Source organism: Haplochromis burtoni, unplaced genomic scaffold (assembly GCF_018398535.1).
Source record: "Haplochromis burtoni strain Fernald_Lab_line unplaced genomic scaffold, NCSU_Asbu1 Contig_2, whole genome shotgun sequence".
In the NCBI taxonomy this organism is placed as follows: domain Eukaryota; kingdom Metazoa; phylum Chordata; class Actinopteri; order Cichliformes; family Cichlidae; genus Haplochromis; species Haplochromis burtoni.
Window position 1 is genome coordinate 3,356,243 of NW_024582363.1, and position 16,142 is coordinate 3,372,384.

Below are 16,142 nucleotides of genomic sequence, written 5' to 3' on the forward strand. Positions count from 1 at the left end.
TGCACCAGCATTGCACCATCTGTCTCTCAGTATGTCAAGGCATAAAAATTTGTATGCCTGTCTCCACCCTTGGATCTATAACCTGCTGACTGAAGTACATTTGGATAAAAATGGGCTATGGAAGTCAGTTGGTTTCACCTGGCCATTCTGTTCGGTAGAACAGACCTTCTGCACATATCTTTTAATTAGCTGTGAATTGTTGGCAAGTTTCAGTGCATCTGTACTAAGAAAAGCCCATCAAGTGTAATTACATGAGTTTTAGATGGTAATGAAGGCATCAGATAATACAGCCTGTTTACCAAATTAGCCATTTGTCTGGTATATCAGGGTCAGGTGTGTTGCTGGTAGAGAAAATTGGCTGCAGCTTTGACCCCAAGCCCAATCAAACTAGAAAAATGTTTTTGTCTTTAATTACACTGAAAATTTCAAAATGGAAAAGAGCTGCCAGAAAGCTTTTGGAAAACAGAAACCACAAAAATGTCACACAGTCCAGAGAAATAGCAACACCTTAATTGGCAACTTTGCAAATAGAAGCGGAAAAGCACTTAATGATCACATTGTAAGCAATACAGTTAATTTAAAGAAATTGAAATTCTAAATGAAAACCAAAGCATAATGTGGTTTTCCTTTGCCAATGTTTTACCTCTCCATCATGCTTCCTTAATTTGGCTTATATTTTTCAGTATCTTGGTGACAAAAATCCAAGACAAAATAAGACAGGCACAGAGGAACAATAATATAATAAACAGTATCTCACTGGTTAAATAAAAATATTTTTTCTGAAAGAAAATAAATTGTTTTAAACGGCTAGTTTTCAATAGATAGGTTTGCTTGTGATTTATCTGGTCAGTGAGCTGCTGTAGGACCCAACATATAAATAGAAACTAATCTGTAACCTTATCTGAGAGGTGGGTAGTAGAGTACTGTAGTGCCCCTTGGCAGTTATTGGGGTGACATGATATGACAAGGATGTGTTATGCTTGAGCATGTCTGATTGTGTTGGACCTGCCATCACCTGCTCTGCTCTGAGCTGGTATCTATCCTGAGGCCATCGTAGCAGGTCACCGTCACACAGCTTTCTCATTTGTAATTGAGTTAGAATGTGCTTTTGGTGTGGCAGTGCTTTGGTGGCCACTGTAGTAGGCATGGGTACATTATATACGTTCAAATTATTCATTTGACTTTATTTCGTTTTTGCAATGAAGTCATAGGAACATCTGTGGTGTTAGATTAATCTCCTAGTGAGATTAATGTAACACGTTTTTGTTCGAAATTTTTCAGAACACCAGTTCCAAGTCTCAGATTTGTAGACAACCACTGACAGGGCTCATCTATAGCAGTAAAGTTGGCTTTACTATGTCAGTTTAATATGTACAAATGACAGGTTTTACTGCCATTTTCAGCAGCAGCTGATTATTCGCAGATGAACAGAAGTATAAATAACAAGCAATAATTATATAGATGAATTAACATGTAAATAAAAAGGACAATCATAACATGGACATTTTTCCCCTTGTGTAGTGATGGAAAAAATCCACAATTCTGCACTTTGCGTTCTAGCTTTAATTTATTCTGAAATTATTAATTCAGGGTTCTGGCACTATCATTTTAGGACAATGGCACCTCTGCATGTTGCTTTTATATGAATAAACAAATCAGTCAGGTCATTGTCTGGAAATACTTTGCCGTCTTGCTGCTGAATAGGGGAACCCTTCCTAACATGTCTATGGACCCTTTCTAATAGCAGACAGCTGTGAAAGATAGCTAGCAGGATTGATGGCTGATTGCAAAGGCTCATCACAACAGTGTAGCAAATGCATTAATTCATCCTAGAGATCACCGGCTGTCATAAATAAAGACAATTAGAAGCCCTTTGAACATGATCCTATACCAGCTCCCATTATACGCTTGTCAAATTCCCTTGCAGATAATCATTAATTTATGAAGCATGCCTGGCAGCAGCTTCCCTTTTTTTTGTTTACTAGCCAACACTTTTCTGTCTCACTGTCACACTAGAGAGACTATACAAGAAAGATATAAGAAATAGCCTGGAACATTTTCTAGAACATTTAAAATGCGGTTAGGGTTAGGGTTAGGGTAAAGTGGGTAAAGTGGGAAGCAGTTTAAAGTATTTAGATAATAAAAATGGACGGCTTTCTTTGCCAGTGTGTGTTGTGAGGCTTTCAAATTCACATGCAGTGATTACTGCTCATTTATAAGCCAGTCTATATAAAATCCAGCAAATCTGAAGAGAAGTTCCCACCTGACCCTCTCGGGATCAGTTGGAAAGTATCCCAGCTGACATGGGGCGAGATGCAGAGTTGACTCCGGACAGGTTGTCAGTCTGTACAGAATCAGCTGATCAGAATTTAGCAGTGACTTAAGCAGTTTGAGTGCTCCGGGAGAGTAGAAAAGGACTACATAAGAATCAGTATCCATCCAATATTCCAATTTTTCTTCTGTTAAATAACTTCAAAATTACTCACTGCACCTTTAATGTTAGTGTCAGTTTCAAAAAATAATCAGTCTTTTTTTATGACATGGAGTCAAACACTGAAAATCATCATCATCCCTGTTACACAATATACACATATATGTCAACCATATAGGTCACCAACTTTGCCCAGGAAAGAAACTGACTGTGTTAACACCCAGCTCTTGAACTGTTACTGACTCTAAGAGTGTGAGGCTTTTAAGTTTGATGGAGATGGAACACAGGAACAGTAGCTCACAGTCACCTTAAAACTCTGCATTGACTGAGGTAACGACAAACCAAGAGAAGATACAAGAATACTGCCATACAGTTTTTCCACAGTAACATCAGTAGAGAATGAATAATGTAGCTCCAAGCTGCCTTGTAACTGATGTTCTTACTTTAAACTGAAGCTTCAATCAGAACATGGCACTGCTGCATGACACTTCAAATCCTGTGGACCAAAAGAGCCCATTGGCCTGATTTTATATAGATTGAGGAAGTAATTAATCAATTAGGTAACTGTCTATAGAATATACATGCACCATTAAACTTTTAATGGGTGTAATATTGAGGTAAAAACCTTACTAGTCTAATTAAATACTATATTCTGTAGCAGAACAAAACTCGTTACGAGAAAGTGCTCACATTAGCAGATTGCAGTAATGGCTCAGTAGCGAAATACTTTATATGCATGTAAACCACATGTGTTTGACTGCCACGGTTTTGATTTTGAAACTAAAAAGCAAAAGTCTTTGATGTGTATTATACACGAACTTCAAACACAGAATCATCTCCATTACCGGTCTGACACAGAATAAAATCTTTCCCTGCACAAAATGGGACACATTGTGTCATTTCTTGGCATATACATCTGTTTGGAAGCAGAGTATAAATGCAGTGCGTTACAGATGAAGTGTTGTTTGATCTTAATGAGATGTTTGTGTCAAGTTGTGACAGGTGTACTGATTTTATTTTCATCTTTTTTTCATTATTTCAGATTAAACTGGCTGAGAATGCATTGTCTTTTCCTAGTTCGTCTCTGCTTTATAGTTAAAGTGGAATTAGCATGTTAAAAGTTTGTTTTATTTTGTTTTATTTAGTTACATTTTGTTGGAATAGTTTCATCATCATGGTGATCACTCAGGATAATAGTTAAATCATACACAGTCACTGGATATGTTAGTAGCAGGGGAAAGTCATTGTATTACCAAACCACAGGATTAAAACATTACTTTCTACAGTATCCTGACCTATGTAAAAACACTCCTGCTTCTCATTGAGGCTGTCGAAAGAAAAATAGACCATTGGTATAATATTACACTCTAATAATGCAAGTAAACAATCATTTCCTTCTAAGGAATTTCCTTTTAAAACACTTAATCATAGTGTAAAATAAACACACATCCTACAGTATTAATAATTAAATAAAAGAGATTAGCCCTTTTTCTTTTTTCTTCATTTTCTTCAGAGCTGTGAACAAATGTTTAGGCACTTTGCCCAAGTTTTCCAATGGTGGTAAAAACCTGCTGTTTTTTCTGGCACCATTTTAGCTAAAATGTTGATAATGCTTCTGTGAAAACAAACATTGCTGTACAAAAAGGGTAATATCAATGTTAAGAAAAAAATAATTATTATAATAAGGAAAATTTTTGTCACGGGCCTCTAGAAGTTGATGCCAAAGGTGAATATAATTAGTATGTATAATTTGCCAGATTTCTGTGAGGGTTATTGTGATCTTTATCTTGCTTCTAAATACGAATGCTACATCGTTTTCTTTCCTTTCAATTTTGGTTGAAACATTTTGTTGCACTGGTTTATGTAATATGCCAGTTCTGCACTTCTGAATGTGGCCAATTTACCAGAAACACAATTTACCTGTACAATATTAATGCGTTCCAGTAAAATGATTATGCCATAACTTGTACATGTATTTGGCAAATCATGCTAATCTTTCTATTTTTTTTTTTTTTTTTTAATTGACATGTTGACTCAGTTATGTGTTGCAGTTGTGTATTCAGGTCATTTGTTGCGATTTGTTGTGCTGGACTGCTTAATTTGTACAAAAATCTAAACAGACAGACTCCTCCAGCTTTTCTGGGGGTGGGGGGTGGGGCAATTTTGATTTAGTTTATTATGTGTGTATCTCAATGTAGATATTTTTAGCAACAAGAAAATGAGCATTATGCATTTTATTAGGACAGAATTATGAGTTAAGTTTTTTCTTGAATTATAATAGATAATAATTGATAATTAGTTTCTTTGTTTCTTCATTTTTTATTTTTATTGTAAATCAGGTTTGGGGATTAACTTAGAAATACACTTAACTTGCACAGTAAAACTGAAATGCACAAAACATTCTCACAACAGAGATTTATGTGACATTGTCTCAGTTTAACAATGTTAAAGTGGCCTCTGAGGTCAACCTCTTGCTTTAGGTAACACAAAAAAATAAATAACTAAACCCAAGTTAGTAAAATCAGCATTGACACATATGTAAGCTTTTTCACACTTTGCCAACTTTATTTACCATTTCCACTTTGTCGACTGGACTCTGGGATATAAAATCAAACTTCAGTTTATGCACTTATTAAATATTGAGGCAGAAATAACAGTGAGGTGTTTACCTGACCCTGATCGTTTGTACAAAGGTAAGCTGATGAAAATATGAGGTGAAACTTTAAAAAAAAAAATGGAAATGGAATTGAAGACCTTGAATGACTTCCTGTGATAAGATTACATTCTGTGGTTTTACACTGGCAGTGTGAATGACACTGAGGTATAAAAGGTCAAACCCTCTTTAGAAAACTAGGTAAAAAGATAGCATCTGAAAAAACTCAGCTTTCCTATCTTCCAATAAAGTCTTCCACAACTCTGTAAGTAAAGGATGAAAATTGAGTCAGCTGGATGGTAACCATTTTAGTTTTTCCATGCAGTGGAAGATGGATTTAATTTAACAAAGTGTTGAATGATAAGCTTTAAAACCCATCTTACACTAAAAAGTGAAGGTTAACAGAATTCTGCAATGAGTCTAGTTTAACACCGGATTTATCACATATGGGGGCACTGTTGACACCTTGGCATCACATTTAGTCTTACTGGGTAGATTTATATTAGTGAGAAAGATAAGTTTTGGTAATTGATATATTTTAACCCCAACCATTATCATCTTCTTTACCTAATTAACTAGTGTTGGTGATTTAAAAAAAAATATTAAATTTAAAAAAAAAGCAAAACCAAACAACTTTGCATCGTTCATAGCTTGTACAATAGATAGGCGTGTGTGTCCACATATACTAGTTTTCTTGTAATGTAAACACAATGCCACTGAAAAGTATTTGGCCCTTTCATGATTTTTTTGTATTTATTTTTGTTTTAGCTCCTTGCATATTTGTCACAATTACATGATTCAGATAATCTGATTTTTATATCAAACAAGATAACTTAAGTAAATACAAAGTGCAGCTTTGAAATTGTGATTTTATTCATTAAAGGGAAAAAGCTCTCCAAACCTAACAGGCTCTGTTAACTAATAACTTCATCCACCCTTGGCAGCAAGAACTGCAATCAAGCATTTGCAATAACTGGCAATGAGTCTTTCCAGTGCTGTGGATGAAATTTGGCTTACTTTTCAAAATTGTTTTAAATTAGCCACATTGGAGGATCTTGAGCATGAGCGGTCTAAGGTCAGGCCAAATTAGATTTGACTTGTGATTTAACTAGGCTACTCCAGTCTTCTTTTGTCTTCTTTGCTTTTTTGTTTTTGGGTGGGGACATTCAGAGGTGCCACTGTTCATGTGTTTTGGATCATTGCCCAAGTGTTTTAACCTGCAGGGCAAGAACTGATGGCATGAACTGATGTCTTCAGGTTTTTGTGGTAGAGAGGATAATCTAAAGTTCCATTAAGTAGAACAAGTCATTCAGGTTCTGAAGCAACAAAGCAGCCCCAGATCCCACTACCACCACGATGTTTGACTGTTAGTATGATCTCCTTTTTATGAAATGCTAGTTAGTTTTATACCAGATTTAACAGGACTCAAACGTTCCAAAAATGTTTACTTTTGTCTTGTCCACAGAATATTTTCCCATATGTCATTTTTCTTTTCTTTTTTGGGGGGTAAACGTAAGATGAGCCTTTTGTGTTTTTTCTGGTTATTAGTCATTGTAGATTTTTCCTTAATAAATTAAATAATACTTTTAAAAAAAATCTGAAACATTTAAGCATGACAAATATGCAAAAACTAAGACATTTTGAAGAAGCAAATAACTTATACAGGTTATATACAAGTTTTCAGTAACCTGTATTTGCATGGTAACTGTATGGAGTTCACAGTTGGCTCAATGTTCTAGCATATATTAATATGGCAGAAACGTCTGCTTGTACCCGCTTGTTGCCTCCACTGCTCCTGCTGTGAAGATGAAAGTGAAGAAAATGTTAAATAACACAACCGCTGAGCACTGAGAGTTTTACATCTTCATTACGACCATATACACAAAGATTTCTTCACCTTCCCACAGAAAACTTTTAGAAACACCTTTCACAGTTTGTGCATGAGATGATACAAGCTTGATACAAGCTCCAAGTGTTGGAAGACTGTTGTGTTGAACTGAAATGATGCACCCTTAAGTACATTCACCACATTGTAAGAAATAAAAAACAGAAAATGCATTTCTCTCCACACCTCTGTGTCAAATGTAAGCTTGCCTTTCCATAATAACAAATACTTATTCAAAGAAAAAACAATTTTCTCACCTTTTGATTGCACTTTTTGCAGTTTATCTTTGCTTGCATGGTTTCTCTATAGATTGGCATGAAAAAACATTCAGGCCAGTGTTGTCAATAAAAACCAAAACATGGATTGGCATCTAACTAATTTATTCCAGGCACATGCAAATGAAGTCATGTTGTTCACTTCGATATGGGTTCTACTGCTGTATCAGTTCAGCTGCTATCTGTCCAAATAAAGTATCCCTGTCATTTTTATCTTACTCTACAGTGGCAGTTGTTGACAACATGTCAATAATTTTTATTTTTAATGTAGCTTAGAATTTTTCTGGTCATCTATAGTGACCTTTCTAGAAGTTAAGGGCTTTGGAAGAATATTTCCTACTGGTAGTGTTACATGTTTGATACATACCATCCTTGGACTGGTATTGCCTCCTATGACATCTCTTTTAAAAGATAATTCTGTTTCCTTCTGTTCCCTAAATGGTAAAAATGACACTGCTGACCACAATACAAGTACAGGGTGGGCCATTTATATGAAACGAAGCACACCATTGTTTTTCTTGTGACATTACCAATAAGTTTGATGTGTCACATGGCCCTCTTCCTATTGAAAAAACAAAAGTTGTATCCAAGATGGCTGACTTCTAAATGGCCACTATGGTCACCACCGATCTTGAGGAGTTTGCCCCCTCACATGTACTAATGTGCCACAAACAGGACTTTAATATCACCAACCATTCCCATTTTATTACAGTGTATCCATATAAATGGCCCACCCTGTACTCTGATTTGCAATAGTACTACAAATGAGATAAAGTTCTGATTGTTTAAAGCAGTACCTGTGGTGACTTACTGACTGATTGATTTATATGCTGTGTGCACTTCCTGATGGATACATTACCAGTCAAAAGTTTGGACACACCTTTTCATTTAATGGTGTTTCTTTATTTTTACTACTTTCCACATTGTAGATACATACTGAATGCATTAAATATATGAAGCAAGATATATGGAATTATGTGGCAAAGAAAAAAATGATAAATAACTCTAAATATGTTTCATATTTTGTCTCATTTGAGGACCGCCCCAAGAAAGGAAGAGCTAGGGTCACCAACCTCAGAAATTCCAAGTTAACAACACCTCAGATTAGAGCCCAGATAAATGCCACACAGACTTCCAGTAGCAGATACATCTCTACATCGACTGTTCAGAGGTCAAATAGCTGCTAAGAAACCACTAAGGAAAAGGAACAAGCAGAAGAGATTTGTTTGGGCCAAGAAACACAAGGAATGAAGTGCTGCACCAGATGGCCTGGCGTCCACAGTCACCTAACCTAAACCAAATTGAGATGGTTTGGGATGAGATGGACCGAAGAGTGAGGGCCAAAGGGGCCAACAAGTGCTCAGCATCTCTGGGAACTCCTTCAAAACTGTTGGAAAACCATTTCAGGCGACTACTCACTTGAAGCTCATTGAGAGAGAATGCCAAGAGTGTGCAAAGCAGTAATCAGGGTGACTATTCTAAAGAATCTAAAATATAAAACGTTATAAAAGTTATTTCACTCTTTTTTTATTTACTACATAATTCCCTATGTTTTCATTTGTAATTTTGATGCCTTTAGTGAGAATCTACAATGTAAATAGTCATGAAAATAAAGAAAAAACAAACTTTTGACTGGTAGTGTATACAATACAAAACAAACCCATATACTTCACGCTACAGATGTGTGTTTGCACGCAAACATGGTGACATCTTACTGGCTGTTGAATTACTGTAGCATTGACTCACATTTGATTATTTGCTTGCATATTATATTTGAATGTCTTGCTTACATGGCTCCTTGTTTCTATTATTCAGATCTCTTTCCTAAGTCACAGCTAAACCTAGCTGGAATCCATGAAACAGATGCAAAAAAAAGATATAAAACAATCATTTTCTTTCTTTTGCCAACAGCTGACAAATCTTTTGAGAGTTTCAGTATCAGTGTTGAAGCACCAAAATCCTGTGTGTGAAAAACCTAATATCCCTTGTGGACACCATCTGAATTAGTTCAGTACTCCTACTCTAGGTGGAACACTGTTGTAACAGTAATGGATCACTGGCTACATCTGCACTGATGATGAAATGCCAAGGCCCATTTCAGTAAAGGCTTACTTCACCTGACCAATTTTTTTTTTTTTTTTTTTAAAGATTTTTGTGACACAAAAAACATTCCCATCCCTTGAAACACAAATGCATCCATCTACATTCTGTGTATTTTCTCTTATTTGCATATTTGATCATTTTTCATTCCAAGTTGATGTTTTGATGTCTTCTTTGTCACTGTTTGTTACCTTGATTATGTAGTGAGATATTGTTATAAGTCCCTCTGGATTTCTGTTTCTTTTGCGTGTTTGTGCTGCATTCTTTTATTGATGTGTTTTATCATCTGTATCAACAAAAGTCAAATCTTGACAGAAATCTTTGTATATTCAAGAATTGGAGCAAACACGTGTCACAACTGGTTTTTGACACTCATTTATGGTTTTCAGTTCTGGTATCAGCACATGGTGCAATGTGAAAGTCAAGTTTTTAACATCCCTCAAATAGAGCCAATTTTGTTCTCTGCAATGGCAACACATGCTCGAGTAGTACCACAGCTCATTTGCATATTAATTTGAAGACAGATGCTACGCGGTCTTTCTGCTGTGTGAACAGACCTTAGAACAGGTCTGCGCCCATGCCAGTCCAACTGGAATTGTGTTTACTTGACACTATCCTTACAAACAAAACACAGATTTCTTTATTTGGAAGAATTAGGTGTTCTCCATGTTGAATTTCTAAAGAACATTAATTTGTCTGACTCAATTAACTTTTTTTTTTTAAACTTAAATACTTGAATAGGCTGGGGTTTTGGGTGTGGATAAATAGCCTGTCTTATTTTGCCTTTGTGAGTCTGTAATCTAGCTGAACTTCTTATGCTGTAGATGTGCACACAGATACCCAACAATTCTGATGTAAGTGCTATAATCAGGTTTAAAATTATAGGACTCTATCTTGTGTTCATTTAAACGCAATATTAACCTTCATTTTCAGGCTGCATAGTGGAAAACATCACTCTGATTAGACACAAAAGTCTATGTGGACATTAAAAAAAGGTTCAAGGATATTTACCAATGGTGGAAGAAGTAGATAATTTACTTTAGTAAAAAGAAAAAGCTGTCAAATAGGCCAAATACGAATTACTGTGGAACTTGTCAGTTTTAGTTTTCAAGGTGTGCTCTTACACTAATTCCAAAATTCTTCTGGATATTTGGATATTTCTGAATAAACCTGTAACCAATTAGAGCAATGAAACACGTAAAATAAGAATAAATAAATAAATAAAATGAAAATGTAAATGGACTATAGCATGCAGGGATGTAATTGTATCAAGCCCAACACACATTAGATAAATGGTTTTGATTGGCCCAGCATGGTGAAGGCCTAGTGCAAATCTGTGTGAACGGGAGGGGGCCAGATGTATTCTGCCAGAACAAATTAAACATGAGTGTTCAGATTTGTTTGGTTCCAGGCTAAAATGCACCATATAAAAGTACTCCAACACAAGGAAGCATCCTGCAAAATGCACTTGTGGGAAGCAAAAATGCAGAAAAAATGCAAACTTTAAAGAATCTGTATTATTGTTTTTTTTGTTAATCCCTCCCTTTGGTGTATTTTCATGATTATTATTTCTTTATTGATGTACTTGAACAAGACCAGCATTGTGTGTGTGTGGGGGGGGTTTGGAACTGGGAGTTTAAAGAGACAGAGGCTACTGTGGGTATAGTTGCACTGGAACATATATGATAAATATTTTGGTTTTTAAGGATTAAATGTTTCAGATTTTTTCGACTCTGACAATACATTGTTAACCTGTACATTGCATAATATGGACACTATTAATTAGTTAACACTGATAAAACGAATAACTTGATTGCATTTTTTGGTTTAGTGAGGGATGAGCACATTTTAAATATACAGAAATATGGTAACTAAGAGAATATATGTTATTTTCCATCAGTGTTATTTACTGATTTAACTGCAATACTGATGCAAAGAAATGAAAATACTCACACTTTCTTTAATTTTCCTCAGAACTTACTACATTAGCATCTGACTGTGCTACATCATGCTGTGGATGAAGTGGAAGATGGTGGTGGACTCCCTGCGTGGACGGAGAAGGAGACTGCCCTGTTCCCTCTGGTTTGTCCTGCTGTTTGCTGCTGGAGGTCTGGTTCTCTTCATCCACCAGCAGGCTCTGTCAGAGATGGTCCAGCAACAAGGCCCAGGTTAGTCTGTAGTTTCCCTAAAACAGATTTAACCAGTATGGCTTTTACGTTTACTGATATTTTCCCAATTTTAAATATTCTGATTAGCTATTTTTTTATATTAACCTTCTTTACTCTTAGGATTTGTGTGTGTGTGTGTGTGTGTGTGTGTGTGTGTGTGTGTGTGTGTGTTCCACTGTATTTTCTCAATAGGCTTGAAAAGCTCTCAGAAACCTTTTAGGTGTTTTTTTTTCACAGACAAAAACTGTTTAAAGTACAGAATAAAAGTAATGACAAATGCTCCAGTCACAAATCCACAGTCATTAATTTGATTATCACATCCAAAAATGGATAACCAGTAGGTGTATAGTGTCAAAATCAAAGTTATTGATTTAATCAAATTAAAATACTTTAGGCAATAGGAATAAGCAATAAAAGCATAACATTTCATTTAAAATCTAAATAACTGAGGCCCTCACTTGACTTTAGTGAGTGTTTATGATTCATTGATAAGAAAGAGATAAGGGGGAAAATGGCATCCATGAGAAAGTTCCAAGGCAAATCCCACTGCGCTGCTAAAAGAAAACAAAGGCTCATCTCACATTTGCCAAAAAAACCCATCTTGATGATCCTCAAGACTTTAGGGAAATAGTCTATGGACTGTCAAGAAAAACACTTAATTTTTGGTTGGTTTGAATCCCCTTACATCGGGCATAAAAGTAACACAATATTTCATACAAAGAACATGATATCAACTCAAACATGGTTGGAGTAGTGTGATGATGTGAGGCTGCTTTTCAGCTTCAGAAACTGAAGCCAGCTTTAGGCAGTCCTTGCCAAAGTGACTGAAAATACTCCATCCAGATAAGCAGAATTGACTTCTGGACTAAGCTGGGAGAACTCACAATAATGCAGATATACACACCATGCAATCAAACTGGGAGACAGAGGCACATTCCAAATCAGAAAGTAGATTGCATGTATGAGCTGTTATATTATTTGCTTTGGTTTCACTAAGGAGCAGGAAAAAAAGATGGAGAGAGAAGCAGCAAAAACATTTGTTCCCCAAATAATACCTTTTTCATTCCATCTCATAGAACAAATGGTCAGTTTTCAATCCTCCTCAAGAACAAGGCTCTATATTCAATTTCTAAATGAGTTAAACCTTTATCCTTGCAAAGTGACCCAGTGCCATTGTGCTTGGCACTCAGCGTTAAGAAGATTGGGGTATAAGCAGCCATGATGGAAGAGTGTCCTAATCGTGTACAACCAAGCTGCTTCATGTTTCAGAAACAAGAGATCAGCTGCATACATATGCACAGCTATGGCTTATGCTACAGTTTCAACCAAATGAGAGTGTCAGTCACATTTTTCTACTGCTGTTGGAAAAATCTATGAATTTCATTTTAACTTTGGTATTTTTATTCAGAGACTAAAGGGTGATGTTTCACCTTATTTTGATTTCACAAAATCACTACTTTAAGAACCATGTTCCAGTTGAAATCAAAAGACATCTTTTTTTTTTTAATTACCAAAGTCATTTGTGACATGTTCACAGATTTTTGATCGAAGAAAATGATGAACCAGTCAAGGGAGCTTTTTGGAGATACAATCAACATCACCATCAGAGAGCGTCAGAGTCAGAGAAACTGTAATCCACTAAGTAGGCTATCTGCACTATCATGTGTCAACAGCACTGTGAATCATTATGAATATGAGTGGTGTCACACTCCACAGCAATAAGAGCCACTTAGCCAGAGTGGAATCTCTCCAACCCTCTAATATTCCCCTGATTGTCAGATGCTTTCAGGCACGGTGTCAGGTGGAAAAAACGGGCATTTGCAATGACAAGCAGGACACACAGGGAAGCACACATGCAAGACAAACATTCACATTATGTAGAAACACAAAAACTATGACAGCCAGTATTCAATATTCATGAGAAATATCTAACCAAGACCCATAAGAGCTTGTAATGATTACAAGAACCAGATGCTTTGTGAAATCTGGTATGAAACTGTGTTGGAGGTGGACCATTACTTTAAAGGAACAATATTTTTCAACAAAAGCACAACACAGTTTGAGGAGGATTTTTTTTTCTGAACTAACAAAAAAACAAGAACGTCCATACTATGCAATGTATACTCTTTATATAAAACTATATATGAATTTTAGTAATATTATTATATTATATTATTATTTCTAATGTGTCATTTTATTTTAGCCGTGTTGCCAATCTGAGACATGATTTCATTCTTTCCTTTAAATTAGTACCCTGGACAGGTTATCACTCTATTGCAGGGCTAACACAGGCAGATGGATCACCATTTAGACTCACTTTCACACCTATGGCCGATTTAGAATTGCCAGTTTACCTAACACTTGCATGTCTCTGGACTGTGGAAGAAAGTTAGAGTAATCAAAGTGATTCCACGTGGATACCATGAAACATGTAATTTGAAACCAGGACCTTTTGCTGTGAGACAAAGCTGCTAACTGCTTGTGAGGTAGCATAACATAAGCAGCATGGAAAGTGATAGGAAGACAGCATCTGCAGACTGTTCAGGTTTCTTTTAAGTGTTCTTTAGTTTCTGGCGTGGCCTTTCAACAATTGTTTCATAAAACATAAGAACTTGGTAGTCAAAATCTCACCTGCTTTATATAGAATTCCACTCACACCTTGACCTCATTAACCTCTACCATTGGGAAAACAGGGTAGACTAAATAACACAGTCTAGACAAAGAAACCAGAATAAAATAATTTTTCCACTTAATAAACTCATTCACCCAGCTAAACGGTTTGAAAAGTCAATCTCTTCACTTAATCTGACTCATGAGGTTATTTTAAATTAAATAAACAATTTTACACAAAAGAGACACCTTCATTTGGTTACACCCAATTGACATGATCAATGACATCATATCCTATAAAATCAGGAAGTACTGGGGCGGCCCTTCCCATATACCTGTTTTACACATAGGACCTGCTCAAAGGAGCACACATTGGTAAGTATAACCAAACTACATAAACAAATGAAAGATTCAAATCAATTAATGATGAAGTGACATTTAGCTTTAAGAACATTTGCACAGATGAAATGAATATACCCAATGCTACCACAAACAGACCCGGGATAGTGTGTAGCGCCAAGGTTACATATGCTGTGTTTACATTAAAGCATTATGATAGACTATACGATAACAGAACACAAAATAACAATATATGCAAGTGACAAATGAATTCAGTCCTAGCCACTTTGTCACACTGCTCCAAAGTTTAAATGTTTTAAATTGTAGATATTTCGAGTTACTGTTAATTTTGATAAACTTGAGTAAAATAACTATTCATTTGAAATTTTAGAAGAATTTTGAAACTAGTTATTCATAGATTTAGTATAACGACATAAAGAAATGGAATGACATGTAGAATACACCAAAACGGAAAAAGGCAATTCTAGATAGCTATACGGTAGAATAAAAAAATTATTCTTAAGAGATAGAAACTCTAAGCAATACTAAGTACTGACTTTAGAAATTTAGATATGCAGCAATTTTGCCATTGCCTTATGAATTTGGAGGTCACACAGCAAAAACAATTTCCTCAGTCTGACGTAGTTGGGCAGCAACTAATTCAAACTAGGCTAAGGAAAAAGGTTGCAACTTCACAGTTACACCTATCAAATGTCAGTGCATATGTTTTTAAACTGATGATTATGTACTGGAGAACAAAAGTGTCGTTTTGGGAGCTATGATTAAATAAAGAGGTGAAGTACTGGTGTGGTGCAGTACAGGTGGGTGGGGGTAACATATTAAAGCTAAGAAGTCACTAATAACCAAGGAAGGTATGAAGTATATTCCAGCGTCCTTCTATGCCAGAATGATTAAATACATAATGGCTAATATGTATGTACGTGTAAATGTGTTGTAATGTCTGCTTAAATGCTTTCCCGTGATTATTTTCATGTTGGCTTGAAATAAAATATCTCCCTCTGCTGGTACTGCAGCTTACTGCAACTTCTGCCTGCATAACCATTTCAAACTTCGGAGAGGCAAAGCTAGAAGTAGGCATGGTGGAGTGGCGTTTCTATTACATGCTCTGCCATGATACTGGGTTGCTCTATATGTAAAATGGAATATAGTAAAGATGAGGTACTCTAAAGTTAGAAGACACAAACAAGGCTGAGCTCTACATCCGCACACAGTACTATGACGTTACTACAAATAGAAGGTTTGAAGTAAAAGGCTCAAGTGAGTCAAAGCTAATAGGTGGCAGCAGCATGTCCTTAATGAGTTCTCTCTTTTGATTAGTAGCCATCTTTTCAAACCAGTAGTGTATGTCTTATGATTCGTTTTGCAGCCTAAGCACATCCTTTTATCTCTTCTACTGTATCACTACTTGGAATTGAAGTAAGAATTTCACTTTACTAAATCATGCATGAGAGACTGTGTGCTGTATACAGAACACAGTGGCTACACAGTGTTCCCAGCCCCCTCGCTAAAGCACAATAAGCAAGCAGTATCTTTGCCTTAAGCTATGGTGCTTCAACCGAGCAGAAGCTCATATCTAATAGAGCAGAGTTATAATACATTGGGTGTCAGCTTTTATCTGCCACCCCCTCCTTCTCCACCTCTTTATTTGGCTCACACTGTA

The 16,142-nt window shown here is 36.0% G+C and overlaps 1 protein-coding gene across 2 annotated transcripts in view; it reads left to right on the plus strand.

Annotated features, from left to right (window-relative positions):
- LOC102303069 (carbohydrate sulfotransferase 8) overlaps positions 1-16,142 on the plus strand; it is a 168,094-nt gene that overhangs the window by 33,221 nt on the left and 118,731 nt on the right. For both annotated transcript variants that reach the window (XM_005913004.2, XM_005913005.2), the window contains exon 2: positions 11,319-11,512. In XM_005913004.2, coding sequence (XP_005913066.1) covers positions 11,353-11,512 — 160 coding nt within the window. In that variant the 5' untranslated portion in view covers positions 11,319-11,352. The remainder of the gene's footprint in view (positions 1-11,318; positions 11,513-16,142) is intronic.